The 17,478-nt window shown below is 42.0% G+C and overlaps 1 protein-coding gene across 5 annotated transcripts in view; it reads left to right on the forward strand.

Annotated features, from left to right (window-relative positions):
• Positions 1-17,478, forward strand: part of GRIA3 (glutamate ionotropic receptor AMPA type subunit 3) — a 147,088-nt gene that overhangs the window by 86,711 nt on the left and 42,899 nt on the right. For all 5 annotated transcript variants that reach the window (XM_069015327.1, XM_069015329.1, XM_069015330.1 and 2 more), the window contains exons 7-11: positions 634-801; positions 3,995-4,099; positions 5,411-5,518; positions 6,684-6,890; positions 16,566-16,942. In XM_069015327.1, the coding sequence (XP_068871428.1) occupies positions 634-801; positions 3,995-4,099; positions 5,411-5,518; positions 6,684-6,890; positions 16,566-16,942 (965 nt within the window). The remainder of the gene's footprint in view (positions 1-633; positions 802-3,994; positions 4,100-5,410; positions 5,519-6,683; positions 6,891-16,565; positions 16,943-17,478) is intronic.

Genomic DNA, 17,478 nt, shown 5'->3' on the forward strand with positions numbered 1-17,478 from the left:
GATATGTAATGCCTGAAGTGTATTTTGTGATTACTTGCTTGTATAGCTGTTTTCTAAGAAAAGTAATCTTATCTATTCCTTGCCACAGATGCTACCTAATCAGAATTTTGATCCAAACAGAAATGATTTATGTTAACTTCAATTCAAAGCCGTCTTGGCAATCTTGTTAAAAACAAACAAACAAACAAAAAAACCCAAACCAAACAAACAAACAAACAAAAAAACCTAAAGCAAAAACTCACATATGAGCTTTTCTTTGGTATCAGTATGGTCCAGCATGGAATTGCAGACTTTTGTAGTAAGCTCATCTAGATGAGCAAGTTTCCAATTCAATTGAAATTTTATGCAACTATGAACTGGTATTGTTATTTTGCTGCTATCTTCTATACAGAATGAAAATATTTTTAATTTGTTAATTGTTAACGTAATTTTAATTTGCTAATTGTTAACTTAATTTTAATTTGTTAATTTGGGTGAAATTGTTATAAAGCACCAGCTGAAAGACAGAGAGCAAGCAAAGGGGTCTGCAAGCATGATTCTTCTGTTCTAACAAAAAAGAGGGCTTGACCTGATACACCTGGGGCAATCCTAAAATTGCAGTTTGTCACCATATTTTCTTGGTATCAATTGCAGTACACGTCTGCACTGACCCATGATGCAGTCCTGGTCATAGCAGAGGCTTTCCGGTACCTCCGAAGGCAGCGTGTGGATGTCTCCAGGAGAGGCAGTGCTGGAGACTGCCTGGCTAACCCTGCAGTGCCATGGAGCCAAGGAATTGATATAGAAAGAGCACTGAAAATGGTAAGGGCAAAGATAACAACGAAAGAATGACGGCAGCAATTCTGTAGTGCTTGTGTCCTGCTCCATGTACACAGAGCTTCTGTACTCACACAAACAGCTTGCAGCTCCGCAGGGGAAAAAAAGTAAAAACAAAGTTAATGATGAGCTTCAAAGGATGGATAAAATATTCAGTGGAGGGCAAGGCATGACATACCTAGCTCTCAAAACTTTGACCACAATCCCTCTGGCACTGATGCAGCAGCTGTCTGATTGTCCCCACCAGAGCACCTACAATTCCCCAGATCGCCTGTAACACCCCAGCTTCCCAGGAGAGTGAGCATGAGCCATTTTGCTATCAAACATGTGTTGGGGGTTTCTAAAGTCAGGCTGACCCTGCAAATCTGACTAAAAGAGCTAGACTGGGTCTTCGACACATGTATTGTAATTTTTGCAGGGATAAATGTGTTTATGAACTTAAACACGTGTGCAGTTTTGATAATTTCCCAGTTAAAAAGTCAACTCAGATTGGTTTAAAACAGTGGAGAAATTGTTGTTGGTCATAGCAGTACTGATAGATCTCAGCACCAACCTGAACCTAGGAACAGTTTAGCCTCCAACCAGTTCTGATTCCTGGCATAATTTTGCACTCAGCCAGATTACCTTCTGCATGGCCAATTTTTTATCCCTAACATTAGTTATGGTATGGGACCCTACCTCACGTCTCTAATTTTCTTGAATTTTAACTCTTTTTAGTCTGCTATTAGTATTAAAGCAAGTGACAACAGGAAAAATTTGATAATGTTTTTGTAGATACAAAAGACTGTTGCTTTTAATCTGGCTCAAATGACTCTCAAAAAAACCTGTTAGCATTGATCATATTAATGCAGACATAGAATTGGAGTGAGTGAGATCAGAATTAAGCCCATGTTATGTGTAAACAAATCCTAGGTCAATCTTCATACACTTAATTACTGATTTTTCTCAGCTACCAAATTGGAAGGATTGTATCAGAATATTATAATGAGTTGTGGATGGTTATAATCAGATTATTTCACTCTTAAAACTGAGATGATTTAGTCTCACATAAAAAGAGCCAGAGCTCTTTTTTATGCCATTTTTTCACTTCCTAACATATGCCCTTACTGCACATTCATTAATGTAGCATTACACAATTCTGAAGAGAAATAACTAAATTCCATCTTCACAATAAAGAATTTGTACTGTACTGATATATGAGGTATTCATGTCAATAGAGAAAACCAACACTGCAATTGGGCACTCCCTTATTTAGGAGAATTTCTTTTAAAAACATATAAAAAAAGATATAAAAAGGCAAACTCATGATTGGCAAAAAATGCAGAAGTTTGATTTTTAACTGGTTGCCTTGAATTGTTTTAACTATTCAGAGTCATGTAAGTGAGATTTACATACACCTCCAACGAGAGCTACCTAAGATCATCCCACATGGCCTTCCAGTACCCATCCTATCTATCACCTTCTCTCCTTGTATTCGGACAATGATCTTGAATCTTTGATAAGGAAAAGAATAAAACCAATGATTTAATAATTTTTCCTCTCCACTCTGTGGCATCAACTCAGATAAGAATGTTTTTTCCAAGATACCCTTTAAATACCTATCCTGGGGCAGCAGAAGGTCCAGTGCCTCACTATAGTCATCTTGCTGACAAAAGATGATTAGGCATTACTTGAAACTTCTTCCCAATAGCCTTGAAAACTGTGCATATCTTTGTTTCTGAAGCTGGTTCTAATACATCAGATCAGTGGCAGAAAGTTTACCTGAATAGATCTGGACACTTAAAAATAGTCACTCTGTGATTGCCTCCACATGCTGTCACCAAAAGTGTTTGAGTCCTGGTGAGCCCTCCTGCCTCAGTGCAGCCAGGTTTTGCAAAGCGCTGAGTTTTCCCACCACTGATAGAAACAAATTAAGTTTGGAGCCAAAAGGTGTCCAGTGCACAAAGCTCATGTCTCAATGGGCGTCAGGATGAAGCCAGTGTAACAAGCTCTGTGAGACACCCAGTCACTGCTGTGCTAAGGTAGCCAGACAGCTTCCAGTAAATGCCAAAGGCGGGCACAGCTACTCACATCTGCAGCTTATGTGTCAACTACCCTACAAATATATTTGCTCAGTCCACAGTTGATAAGACCTCTTGGGGTCAAATTTGGTTTTCAAAGTGCAATTCATCTCTCTAGCTTTCTGGAGACAGGAATAATTCAAATTTTTTTCCAGTCCCCCATAGTGATATAAACTATGTTAAGAAAGATTCAAATCCACTTACTGATAAAAAGAAACTCCCTATATGTCAGTGTGAATTTGGCTCACTACGTAATTTGAAGTCCGTGGAATTTTGGTTGTTTTATGTAGCCTCATACATCACCTCTAAAGAGTGAACAGCAGATCAGTCACCAGCCCTTAACAGTTTGCCTTTGACAAGTCCCAGCATCACCTCTTCCTGTAACTTCTACAGTTTTTGCTAAATATTAAAGCTAATTTGCCCCTACTGAAGTTTGAGACTCTTACCTTTTCTGCCTGAGATGATAGCTTGTCAGTGTTGATAAGTGATAAACAAAAATACCTCATCCTTTCATACAGGGAAATAAGAAAGGCTTTTTTTTAAAAACAAAGTACTTTATACTTCCCCTTCAGATGATTCACGTGAGTAGGTAATGATAACGGCTTACCGTCTGTACACCCATCCATCCTGACAGACCAAAACTCCATAAGCAGTAGAGACAATTGTCTGTGCTCATTCAGAGAAGACATTCATTCCTTTCTCCTACACTGGAACTGATCTTAAAGCACTGCCCAGAGTGAGCAATGATATATCATTCTGGTCTGTACTGCAGATCACTCTGTGCCATATTGTGAGGGGTTTAACTGCACTAATTGTTGCTTGTGCCTTTCTGATGCTCTCTTCTGTACCAGTGAACCCAGTGTGACCAAGCATGGCAGAATCAGTCTTTCTTACATTTAACATACCTGCAGGGCTAATTTCACTTAAATGCAGCTCACTCTGGCAGTGAGTCACCAGCTGAGTGCTAACAAATATGTACAGCTGGAACTCAAGAGAATGGGGACTGGGGTTGTTTTGAATGATACAACTGGATGTGTCAAAAGCAGTACAAGTGTCTTACATAGATGAAAAATTAAGTGAATATTCTATTAAAATATTTTTCTGTTTATTCCCTCAAGGTGCAAGTTCAAGGAATGACAGGGAATATCCAGTTTGACACCTATGGGCGCAGAACAAATTACACAATTGATGTGTATGAAATGAGAGCTTCTGGATCACGGAAGGTGAGTTTCAAGACATGGATCCAGATGTCACACCTTTTCACACCTAGTTTATTCCCACAAACTAATGAAATTCAAAAATATCGGCGATGCAGTGTAATAGCACTGCAGAAGTTCCTGAGAAGCCCTCCTTCATGCTGTCTTCCCTGTCCCAGGAACCTTGTTCTCTTCAGTTCCTGGACTAAACCATTCACCCTGCTCAACATCTTCACTGGTTTCCATGTCAACTTCAAACACAACTTTTTCTCTTAAAACCCTTCTGGAGCTTTTTCACTGCCAAGCATAGTACCTGCTGTCATGGTCCTGTGCTTAGTCCCATCTTCTAAATTCCTCTCCATCTTTCCTTCCCTCCCCCTATTGGGCTTTGGAGCCATAGTGAAGCTGGAACCAGTGAAACCTTCTGAAATTAACAGAAAATAAGTTTGGTTTTATTGAAATTTAGTACTTATTCTCTTGTCTCCTAAATAAAGTATAGATCCTAAGTGGGATAGTTGCCTAGATCAGTGTTATAAAAGAAGTTTAAGGCAGATTTTCAAAAATAATTAGGTAGACAGGTTCACGAAAGTACTGAGAGAAGAATGCGTGTGGCTGAGTCTCTTAAATCCCCTGATTTCACCTGGAGATAGGTACTTAACCTGCTTGGTCACCCCTGAGACTCCTTAAACATTTCTGCACATTTGATAACTAAATACCTCTGAACATGGCCCAGCCACTCAGGGAGGTGTACAATGCAAAGAACAGTGTTACTTCTGTGTTGTGCAGAAATACAAAAGCTACTGTGATAGCTTAGTGATGCAGCCAAAGGTCAGCACCAGCCAGCTGATAAAGTCACCTCGTGCTCACACAGGGTTTTGTGTCCCACACTGGAGATAATGCAGCTGTGCCTGCATTGCTAACGATGTCTGTGCATCTGCTCTAAAGCCAGCTCAGGCCTGCAGGGGATGTACTGGATAAAAATTACAAAATCAGAGAATTTTACTCCGAATGCTGTGCAGTTTATTTTCTTGTCTGTAGTATATTCTTATGCTGTGGATACATGGGACTTTATTCCACAGGCACTACAATGATGTCAGTTGAGATAGGGAGAATTTAATATGTATTTTCACTTAGATTTGGCTTATGCTGATTTGCTCTTGGACTTGAGAACATTGTTTCTTTAAGGAAATGGATGTAAGCTAATGTAGTTCCTTAATGACAAAAACAGTGAATAAGAAATGTGTACAAAGCCATGGGTTTTGACAGTTGCCCTCGCAAGTTCAGGTACCAGAGTCCTTGTAAAGGTATGTAATGAGGTAACAATCTCCATTTTTATAGGCTGGTTATTGGAATGAATATGAAAGATATGTGCCAGCATTAGATCAGCTGCCCTCTAATGACACTTCATCTGTGGAGAACAGAACTATAGTAGTCACTACGATCTTGGTAAGTTTTATGTTCTTAGTGTGTTTGTGTTTAGGAAACAAGGCACGTGACTCCTGAGGTGTGTCAGACACCTTGTCAGGAGGTAGATGTTGAATACTGTGTGACTTCAAGTGACTGGAAAGTTCAGTATCTTCCAGAGATGTTCTGAGGGCTTGACCCTGCTAACTTATATATGTATCAGTAGGTCTGCTCACAGGAGGAGCTCACTGAGCTCACCATTGTACTTTGCTGCTTCCCAGACACTTGAACTCAATTAAGTGCCTCATGTAAGTGAAGTTATTGTGCATGCATGTAAATGACCACAGAGATTGGCCTTCCTGCTGTAGAGTCAAATCTTGCACCCCTCACTCAGGTACAGCTCCTGTAAACTCAACCCCTGTGGACTGAGTAAGGGTGGCACAATGAAGCCTGTAGAGAACTGGAACTGCTCTAGCACTGGGTGAAAATCAGCCTTTACCTGTGCAATTCCAAAGGAGCAAAGCTCTTCCTGTGTCTCACGAGCAGCAGCACCTGTGTCAGTCCCAACGCCTCTACAGACCTGCTCTGTACAGCATTCCTTGTGACTTTTGTGCTTTTTACTAATTCTACTAAGCATGAGTCAATTTTATGCTGTTTCCTGAAGCATTGTATTTTATACTCCTATCGATTTAGTGAGATATAATCAGAATTTCAACTAGAATTTTCCAAGAAGGCTAAGGGAATTCACTGACAAAAAATGCTGCTGAGGATTTTAACCTAGCTTCCCTTAGACTACTTTGAAAATATATCCATCAGAGCCCCATTCTTAGCCACTGGGGCCATAGGAAATTGTGTTGATGGTACGGGTGTTGGATATGTCAGTCTTTAAACACTAAAACTTGAATTATTACTACGATGATGCTACTTGACTGTCTAATCAGGTCTAATTCTGCAAACAGAAGTGTAACTTTGTTAAGTCCTGTTGTCTTCAATGGCTCCTTACTAGGAATACAGTCAATTAGTATGTGTGGCTGTAGGATCAGCCAAGGATTTTTATACTGCAGAAGTCTGTCTAATTTCTGTACCAAAGCAGGAAATATTGTAAATATTGGCCAGTTATATAAAGGATAATAACAGCTCTCATTTTGTGTGGTTTACAGCTGTATTTTACATTCATAGACTTTTGATCTTTACTTTTGTTTCAAAGGAATCACCATATGTAATGTATAAGAAAAACCATGAACAACTAGAAGGGAATGAGAGATATGAAGGATATTGTGTAGACTTAGCTTCTGAAATAGCAAAACATGTTGGAATAAAATACAAACTGTCAATTGTTGGAGATGGGAAATATGGAGCTAGGGACCCTGAGACTAAGATATGGAATGGCATGGTGGGTGAACTGGTCTATGGGGTAAGTTTCTCTTAACCTTCATTTTAATGTTCTTTATAAAAAATTATGCTCAAAGTTAATAAACTGCAAAATAAAGATCATCTGTTTGACTTCTACCGTTAAAATTCTAGATATTTCTTTGTATTGCCATTTTTATAGTCTACTTTTCTAATTATTTCATTGCAGGAACGTGTGACTTTTTTACTGCTGTTCTCCAAATCAGAGTCCACAAAATGTTGAGAAGTAGCATTGAGCAAATTTCAAATACTTGTTTACAGCAGAATTTCCAGTTTGCTCTTCATATGCATCTTCATTTGCCAGATCTCCTTTTTCTGTATCAGTCTCTTGAGTGCTAGGGGGGTGTCCTTCTCATTAAAGGTCTGATCTGGGATACTGGCCCTTGCTGGGTCACTGATCTTGGTTTGTGTTTGACCAGACCCAGTTAACCCCATGGTTGCTTTTCAGGGTAAGAAGCAACACAGATATGAAATCACCCACATGGTTTTTTTCTTTAAACCCTGGGCTTGGCTTCAAAAATTAACTGTCAGACAAAAAAAAAAGGCTAATTCACTGCATTCCTCCTTGTATTTCTATACTGGGTGCACATCACTTTGTTTAGTAAGAACAAAAACAGTCCGGAACTGCCATTTTAGAAACTTCTTTGAAAATGAGAATTTTGGAATACAGATAAACCAGATGGAAGGGGGAGAAAATTGGCTTTGCAGAAAAGACTTCCCAAGCTGATATTTCATCTTTTTTTCTTCAAATGCTAATGAGATGATTTATGAATCCGCCCAAATCTTTTTTGCAGTTTATTTTTAACAAGCTTTCCTTTATTAAAAATATCTGAGCAGAAGCACATATTTCAATTGCTTCCTTTTGTTCTGTGGCTCAGTGTAAATTTCTAAAAGTCACCTCAAAATTTCCTTGGGATAATGCATCATCATTCTTGCAAAATGTTTGGTGAGATAATTCTTTTCAAGTGAATCACTCTTTTTTAAGTAATTGCTAGATTTGCACAAGTTTTCTTACTCTGGAGCAGTGAGTCCTGAGCCTTATTATGTAATTGGTAGCCTGTTTGACTTGAAAATGTTTTATAGAAATAACAATGTTTTTGTTGTATTGTATTATGGCAGGGAGGGAAATCTACTGATTAGAGAAAGTAAGCAGGGTTCTGGACCCTTGGATTACTTCTTTGTTTCCCTGTTGCTTTGAGGTTTGACATTATGCAAATCTTCTGAACTCCCCATGCCTCAGTTGTGCGATTTGGGAAACTGATGTTCTCTCTCTTAGAGAACACAAGTCCACTGAGAACCTCTGAAGCAAAGGTTTAGTTTAGTTCCAAGCAAATTACATTGCACTGGAAACCTATACCCTCAGTTGCTCTGTGTGTGGTTCAAGAAATATCAAGAGTATCAGCTGTAACTGGGTCCTTTTGATGTACTTGCAAGTGACAAGCAATGAAACTGTTCGTTCACTTAAAAAATAACCGTACCATGTGGAAAAAGCATGGCAAAAGAGAAGCTGAAATTGCTGGTAACAGTCAGAGCACAGGGACTGTCTACACTAGGGGAGGTAAGGTGTGATGTGGGCTACGGCTTTTGTGTCTTGAGCCAAGTAAGATTAGTCTGTGCAGCTGCTATGCCATACAAGATCTACCGGGATAAAGGGCCACAAAAATGCTCTGAGGGCTGGAGCACCTGTCCTATGAGGAAAGGCTGAGAAAGTTGAGACTCTTCAGCCTGGTGAAGTGAAGGCTCCAAAGAGACCTTAGAGCACCTTCCAGTACCTAAAAGGGCTACAAGATAGATGGAGGGGGACGTTTTAGAGGGTCATGTAGTGATAAGACAAGGGGAAATGGCTTTAAACTCAAAGAAGGTAGATTCAGATCAGATATTAGGATCAGATTAGATATTAGGATTATTATCGCCTTCATTGTGAGGGTGCTGAGGACCTGGTCCAGGTTGCCCAGAGAGGCAGTGGATGCCCCATCCGTGTAAACATTGAAGGTCAGGCTGGACAGGGCCCTAAGCACCCGGATCTAGTGGAAGACGTCCCTGCTTATTGCAGGGACGTTGAACTAGATGATCTTCAAAGGTCCTTTCTAACCCAAACCAGTGTGTTATAAGCAGATTGGCTGCAGCTGCCTTTTCCACAACCTCTTGGGACCAGCCTAACTCAGAGAGCTCTGCCTCCTTAGCATCAAATTTAGCCCTAACCATGCCTCTGACCTTTCCACACCAGCAAAACCAGCCCTGCAGGCACCACAGACCATTCCTTAAAACAACCCCAACACCACCCCACCATTCTCATTTTCCCCTACAAAAGGGTCAGCTCCTTTGTATTCTGAGCACAGTTTTCATCTGTGTTTTCTCATTAATGAAAAATTGAGGAATGTTTCCCTCCCAGACCCCCAACAGTTCCTGTACTCATGCTGTGAGCTCCGTTACTGAAGCCTCTCCACTGCAATGCTCAATTATTCAAAGGTCAGATGTGTCCTGTGAGGTTTGAATGCAGACCCAGGTAAATGCTTCCAGCCCTGTGCTGCTGAGCCAGCTCCCCAAACTGCCCAGCTGAACTGAGCTAGCAAGATGCATGGAAATCCACCTGGATTTCTGTAAGCAGGGAAAACAGCCCCTGAACTCCAAGTACAAACCTCACCAGCCCTCCAGACCTTTTCCCAGCTCTATTTGCAAACACTCTGAAATACCCTTGGCCTCTTTCTCCATCTGTTGAGAGGGGGCTGTGTACCACACAAGGATGTGCACTAAGCCCTTTGAAGATGAGAAGTACTCTAGAAGTGCTAATTATCTGGAGCAAGTGCCTCATTTACGTGCTGACTTTCCTTTATCTCTCATGGGCTTAAAACTCTATTAGGGAACTAAAACTGTATGTAACCGTAATGCCCCTGTGAGTCTTGTCAGCAAAATGACTGTCAAATTTGGCTCCTCTGGATTCCGTTTTGGGAAGACAAGAGGCAGATTAGATTTTAAGTACCTTTGTTAGCATCTATGGAAGATAGACTTGGTAGGATAAAAGGGGCCTGATTGGTTTTGGTACCAGTTATCCAGCAGCTGAGCTGAGCTGTGGCAGAAACACAATCCTTTAGATTGCATTTGTCTCAAGTGATAAACAGTGAGTAGTCATTTGTCAAATACAGCATATTCCTGACCCAGCACCCTCCTTGCCACCACCTGGCACTGCTGGGGCATCTCAGCTGGCTTTTTGAATGCTGAGCCCTTTTTTGCATAGCCCCATGCATGCAACTCTTTTCAAAAATTGCTCAGAACAGTCACGGGAAGTGAATGGCTTGTCATTTTAATGTTAAAACCCCAATTAACTGTATTTAGTGTTTGGGTTGTGCCAATTCATTGTTACTATTGCTCTCACTTCCTATGGAACGCAACCCAGAGTCAGGGGAGAAAAGGCAGCCTCCAGACCACTGCATTAGAGGGGAGGGATGGGTGGGATGGGAGGGGGCTCAGTCTGCACTGAGCTGTACCCAAAGCAGCAGGGGTGATGTGTCACCGTGCTGCAGGTCTGGAGGGTGGCACAGCCCTGACTCCAGTGTAAGACTCGCTGGAGGTCGGCACTAACTAGGCCAACTGGAGCGGTCCCAAGAGTTACTCATTGCCATTTACACACTAAAATACTTCCCGTTAGAAATTCTCCCTCCCCTGTCTCACATCAGGTCTGGTTGGAGGGCATAAAAGTCTGCTGTACTGTAGGGTCCCTGAAGTCAAGGGCAATCTCAGCTGTCCCTCTTGGGCCTTTCCTTGTGGCTTTGCAAGGGGCTGTACCAATGCACCTGGTGGCAGGGAGATGGCAGCCCCAGTGGCAGGGAATTCTGCCTGAGCAGATATTCCCAAACTCCTTTGCTTCAGGCAGGAGAACCCAGCAGTCCTGTTAGAGAGGAACTAACAGGGCTTTGTGGTTTGTTAGCAATTTTTAAATGTTAGTGATAATAGTAATAGTAGTAGTAATTATAATTATAATACTAATTAATAATAATAATAATGAAATTCGGCATAAAAGGAAATTTATTTGGTTTTTCATAAATAAATAGTGTCAGTTCGGGCTGAGAAAAACCCCTTAATTTTGCTCTTTCATTCTGATGGCATCAAAATAAAACTCTTCATCCTACCAGAAAAAAACTACCCATTCAAGCACTGCTATTTTTTTAAACTAAGAGAAATTTCCAAAGCATAGTGGAAACTTTCAACAGAATAAAAATAGAAAATAGGTAAAGCTTTTTTCCTGGACATTTCAGAAGAGGGAAGTAGCTAAATCATTCTCAGTCCAGGAGACTGAATCACTATTTAAATCTAACCAGCAGAGCAATCCAGCAAGGCAAGTGCTGTCCTGCAGTGACCCACGGGCTGAGGACGTGCCCTCGGCTGGGGCTGAGGAGCAGCAGCACCTCCCTCGGCCCCTGTGCTCGGGGCTTTGTACCCACCACCTGCTGAGCACTAGACAGTCGTCTTTTCTCTTCTGTAGGGTCAGCCTCTTTCTGTAGGCTTTTATTTCTTCTTCCCCTTTTAAAGCAGGCTGCTGTTCTTCCTTCCCTGTTCAGCTAGGGGAAGCCATCCCTCCCTGGGCCTGATGCTTTTCACAGTGCTGAGGCTAACTGACAGTAGTTTTAACACAGATCTTAATTGTAACTACAAATGCTTTGGGAATGAAAAGAGCAGCCAGACCTTACAGCCTTTAAAACTCTGCTCAGGTTAAAACAAGCCTTTATAAAAATCTCTCAAAATGTAAAATAGCACAAAGGAATGAAGCAGCGATGTAAAGGACAGGCAGTCCCCGGAACGCAGCAGCCTCCGCAGTCTGTCAGAGTGGGACCACCAGCACATCTCCCTGCCTTCAGCAGACTAGCCAGACTCGTGTGTGCTGGCCTCTCTGGCTCTCCCAGCAGCATGTAGAAATACTACAGATGGCACATACAGCCTTTGAATCATAGCAGAGGCAGACTAATTTGAGTCCTACCTTTCCTTAAAACATCCCACATGCTCTTAGTCTGTAGCAGAGCCTGACTGTGCCATGAGTGGGTGAAGCTTGTCCTTTGCTTCTCACTCTTGGTTTCTGCAGGAGGGAAGCCCCTTTGTTACCCCAAAGGCAGCTATGTGATGCTGCTGCCCTGCAGCTCAGACAGACCCTTGTCCTGGACACGTGGACAGATGTGGGGTCCCTGGCCAGGCTGAGCTGTGGTGGGGGACAGGATCACAGCCCTGGCACAGAGCCACGCTGCCGTGCTCCTGGGCTTTGGCTGACCTGGGTCCGAGCACAGGCAGAGGAAGCACACATATGTCCACAGCCCCAAAAGCAGATGTACCCTTTATGTCTCCATCTGTGAATGGCAGGAGTGTGTCAGAATGAGCCATGGGCATCCACAGAAATCACAAATGGACTTAACATTGACAAACTGTGGCAGACAAGGCCAACTGCCGTTTTAACACCTTAATACCTTTTTACACTGCTCGGCTAGGGCACATTAAGACTTCAATGCAGCATGTTGCTAGTCAGATATCACCTGTTGTCTTTAAATAAGTGTGAGCTGATGTGTTAAAACCACATTGCCCCCATGAACTGGCCTCTCAACACACCCTGAATATCCTTGGGGATACTGGACTGCCTTTACAAAGGTAGCTCTTACCAGCTGATACCACAGGTGATGTGTTACTCTGATGCTCTTTTCTGCTACCTGGAAACCTCAGACTGCACTGAGAAGTGTTAAAACATGCTCAGAGACAGTCACCATCGCAGCACGGTCTCTTCTGGTGGCCCTGTGTACCTGCATTCAGCACTTTTGGGTGCCCAGAGGTTTGGCTGCCAATGGAAATCGGGCAGTGTCCCTCTGCTTGCATCTGCACAGAGTCGGGGTGCTGCCTGGCTTCCCGTCACCCAAAGGGACTGCAGTCCAGACCCACTTCTTGAAAAGTGACCCTTGAGCAAAGCAGGGGTTCAGTTCTGCAAGCAGAAGTGACCCAAAGTATGTACAGGCAGGAGCATAGCCCAGATCTCTTGCTGTCTCTAGTGCATAGCTTTGAATCTGGGAGAGCCATCAGTAGGCCTGTAAAAACAAGAATTCCATCCCTCCTGTTGGATTACAGGGGCGGAACATCTTTCCGTTTTTCATTCTCCATGTAAAAGGATATTTCCATTTGCTATTTCTTTTCTCCCTCTCCATAAGAGTCTGGAGGTTTGCAGCTCCCTGGGGTCAGCTTTGAGCAGAGTGGGCAGCGCCTCTGTGCTGCCTGTCCTCTCTAAATCCATCCCTCCCACACTTACAGGCAAAGACAGAACAAGCCTCAGAGGAATCCATGACATTTCTCGCCCGGCTCAAATGCAGTGAAGATGTTTGAAACACCATTAGTCATGAGTGATTAGCAAAGCTTAGTTGTTGAGGTTCTTAAACCCCTCTCCAGTTCTGTGTGAAGACAGGCATGTTTGTGGTTGTGTTCTTTTTAATCGAGCTCAATTTGTATAGGTTCTGCTTATCTGCAACCATAACAGGGAGGGAAATTCTCAACAGTACTGCAGTTACCAAAGATCCTTTAGGGTGCTTAGAGCTCTCCATAAGCTCTCCATTTCAAATACGATATCTCTAAATAAATAAGCAAAGAGAGAACTGTTTTTTAACCTCCCTAGTGCAGCTAATATTCAGGGAAGTGGTGAGCAACCAGGCTTGGGTGTTGGATTGGAGCTAGTCCACTCTCAGTGCCCTGGTTTCCCAAGACCCTGTGTGTGAACCCATGCTTGTTCCCTCTGCAGAAATCATTTGCTGCCATATTCACTTAGGGATGAGGGTGGGTTTTGGTGTGTCCGATACAGTGAATGCCTTTGGTAGGGATAGTAGGAAAGCAGGAAGAATGAGATGTATCAGAAAATTATTATTTGTATCCCATGTAATAGTAAAATACAGTTTGAAATTATTTACAAAGAAATCTGTACAGTATGATATGAATATGGTAACAATCAGGGCTTTAACAAGTGATTTGTCTGTGCTTCAGCATCAGCTTCATTGCCCCACAGGAACATCCTTCATGAACTCAGCTGGGCATGAAGGAGATACAGACCTTATTGCATGCTGCTTCAGCCCTTAGGAAGAGTTCCACCATGTTTACTTTGGCAATTAAAATATTACTTTGGGAGAATTAAAATTCTCCAAGTCCACGAAAATGCTCCAGAAACTAAATGCTCTTACAGCTGGAGCAGCTTTCCCTCCCTTGATGGGGTGTTCCAAGACTGGTAGTCCATGTGCAGAAGTGCCTGGTGGGAAGGCACCTGCCTCCCACCTAAGCTTCACTTCACATGGAGCCATTTCTAAGTCTCCACAGGGGTTCTGATCCATTAAGCTTGCTCTAATAAGGATTAATTTGTAAGTACCTCATTAGTTCAACAAGAAATACAGTGCCATGGTCAAAGTGCTTAGTCTTCCAGCTGGCTGTGGACTCTGACTATATTGAAAACTGATATTCTGTGTGAATCTCACACTGACTGCAGACACCCAGTATTTAACAGGAGCTCAACAAGCAGCAGCTCTAAGAGAAATACATGTTTTGGGGGAATTCCTCAGTGTACAAGTTCCAACATCTTTCAAAGATGTTACCTCACTGTACCCATATCCTCCCCTCCAGTCTCTCCATTACTTAGATGATGAACACATTCATCTGCAAAGCCAGTAAACATCCAGACATCCAAAGGCATTTTCAGTTTTAACATTAAAGCCACGTTCAGCTAGATTTTTGCAGTAAGTGACCACAAATCAGCTGAGGTTTTCTCCTTGAGGAAAGGGGCACTCAAGGGGAAAGGCAGTGTCCCAGTACACATGACTGTCTAAAGGGGCTGAGCAGGCCTGTCAGAGGGAGCACCCAGGGCCATGATTTCCTTACATGCACAGGCATGGTTTTATCAGATTATTCCAAGCAGTGAACTTGTGCACGTACCTTGTAGCTGCACATGACAGTATGAACTGTCAAGAGTTACTCCTGCGTGGCTGGAGCAAACCTTGAGGTTGTGTGTGCAGATTGGGTGCCCTGCAGAGGGAGGCAACTGTGAGGAGGGGCAGTCCTCATCTGACAAGGTTATCACTGGCCTTGGTCTGCAAACCCTGAGCCAGTGCTCCAGGATGGCTGCACGGTGCTGCTGAGCATCAGCAGACACCAAGCCCATGATGCTCAGATCAGCTGTACGAGAAGCCTTTGCCAGTTCTGCTTATTAAACATAAAACCCAAACCAATAGCTAGGAGGAGGAGCAAACCAGATATTTAAACAGATATTAATGACAGTCATGTACATCACCATCAGATTTACATAAAGGCATATTTGATTATTTTATGGCACAGATTTTAATCATACCTTATTAACATTTCCCATTAGGTAGAACTTTTATTCAAACTTCTACCTAATCAGGCTTTATTTTTCCATGAGAAAGAGATGCCTAGTTAGTTACTAGTGGGGGAAAAAATCTGATTTAAAAGGTGCACACTGGTTTAGGTACTGGTAAGTTAAGGTTTCCCTAAGAACTACTTTCTCTTTCTAAAATTCTTAATTACCAATGAAAGGCCTTCTTTAAAAATATCAATAACATGAATAGTTAGAGTGTTTAAAATAGGGTATGTAGGTATGTAGACTCTCATAACAATCTTCAGATGAAAAGGGCTCTTTTTTTAGCATTCCATTCTACTCTAATACAAATACTGACTTGAGTTCTTGGCTGGATCAAGGCTAGGGTATCTAAGTAGCATGACTTGAATCTTTCTAGCATAGAAATACAGATATAGTTAAATATGCTGAAAATCTATTCTGGAATGTTATTTTTAATCAGGAAACTAAGTTTTTACATGCCTGCCTACCCATAGAATCCAGCAAGGATGTGTAGATTGAAGGGAAGGGTATTTGTTCACCAGCACACAGGTGAATGATGAATGATGCAATAGATGCAATTGTGCTTCCAGGTGACACAGCCCCAGAGCACAGTCTGTCACAGGCTGTAGAGCCAAGGTCTCTAAGACAGGAGGGCATACATGACAATGCATTCTCCTCAGATTATCCAGGCTATTTATTCATCAGGGATCCACAAGTCTGTGTTAACTGTTCTTCAGTGACCACCAAAAGGGTCTGTCTGGTTCCTATCCCCCCGCTATTTACTATCTTCTGTCCCTTACTACAGTGGAGTTTTAAAGGAGCATACAAGTAGTAGCACCCAAGTGCAGCTGAAATTCAGTGACTGATTACATCTCATAAGTTCCTTGTGAAGATCTTGGACTAATCAGTAAGGCAAGAGAACTTGCTGAAAGAATGGAAAAGAGAAAATTAAAACGTAGCAAATGCAGAATTTGTCCAAAGTCTTCAAGACAAATGGGTGGTTACAGACCGTTACTAGAAAATGACATTGTGTTGGTTGCCATCTCACTGTCCAGTTTGTGTAGTGTTTATTCATCCATTCTAACTTAATAGAAATATCTGCTGCTGTCATGAGCCCCTTGCAGAGATTTGATTGTAATTTTTCTTGTTAATAGTTTTCTGTTAATATTGTGTAATCCTTAACTTCTGTGACTGCAAAATAGCCTGCAAAGAATATGTTTCCACTCACTCTTGTAATTTATCATCTTACTCATTAGCCTGAGACTCTAGATTGTGATTCTATTGTGTCTGACTTGTAACTAACTTGGGTTTGTTTTCCCTTTTCAGAGAGCAGATATAGCTGTTGCCCCCCTCACCATTACATTGGTGCGAGAAGAAGTCATAGACTTTTCCAAACCCTTTATGAGCCTGGGCATCTCCATCATGATCAAGAAGCCTCAGAAATCTAAACCAGGCGTATTCTCTTTCCTGGATCCTTTGGCTTATGAAATTTGGATGTGTATAGTCTTTGCTTACATTGGCGTCAGCGTAGTTCTTTTCCTAGTCAGCAGATTCAGCCCTTATGAGTGGCACTTGGAAGACAGCACTGAAGAACCACGTGATCCTCAGAATCCTCCTGACCCTCCAAATGAGTTTGGAATATTTAACAGCCTTTGGTTTTCCCTGGGTGCCTTTATGCAGCAAGGATGCGATATTTCTCCAAGGTTTGTTCCATATCACTCCATCACCTTTTTGCATTTTATGGTCATTTTCTGATGCCATGGTGCATATATGTTACTTTCTCAAATTTCTTTTTAATTCCAAATTTTTTATTTTGACATTTCCATTCAATATTCAGCATCCTCATCAAGCCACCATGCTTGCTAACATTCGCCTCCAGAGTAAGTAGCATTGCTTATAATGCCATTTATGCATTTCTGCCAAACTTATATTCACCATGTTGAGGCTGTAAAATGCATAGGGTTTTCTGTTTTCAGCAATGCTTGGAGGGCTACCGTGTTTTTGCTGCATATCTCATTTTACGGTCATCTCCTTGGTGCATATAACACATTCTGCTTTGCAAAGTAAGATTTATTTTTAAAAGTCACATGCAACAGCACTTTAAAGCATCTCCACTCCCATCAAGGCTCCTGCTAGTCTTTTTACCTTTTTTTTGAGCCTAATTTCTCCAGTTTTATTCTTTCTGAACCATCCTTTCATCCTTCTGCTTTCCACCATTTTGCACATGTTCATGTCTCCA

The sequence above is a fragment of the Aphelocoma coerulescens genome, chromosome 4A (genome assembly GCF_041296385.1).
Source record: "Aphelocoma coerulescens isolate FSJ_1873_10779 chromosome 4A, UR_Acoe_1.0, whole genome shotgun sequence".
Lineage (NCBI taxonomy): Eukaryota > Metazoa > Chordata > Aves > Passeriformes > Corvidae > Aphelocoma > Aphelocoma coerulescens.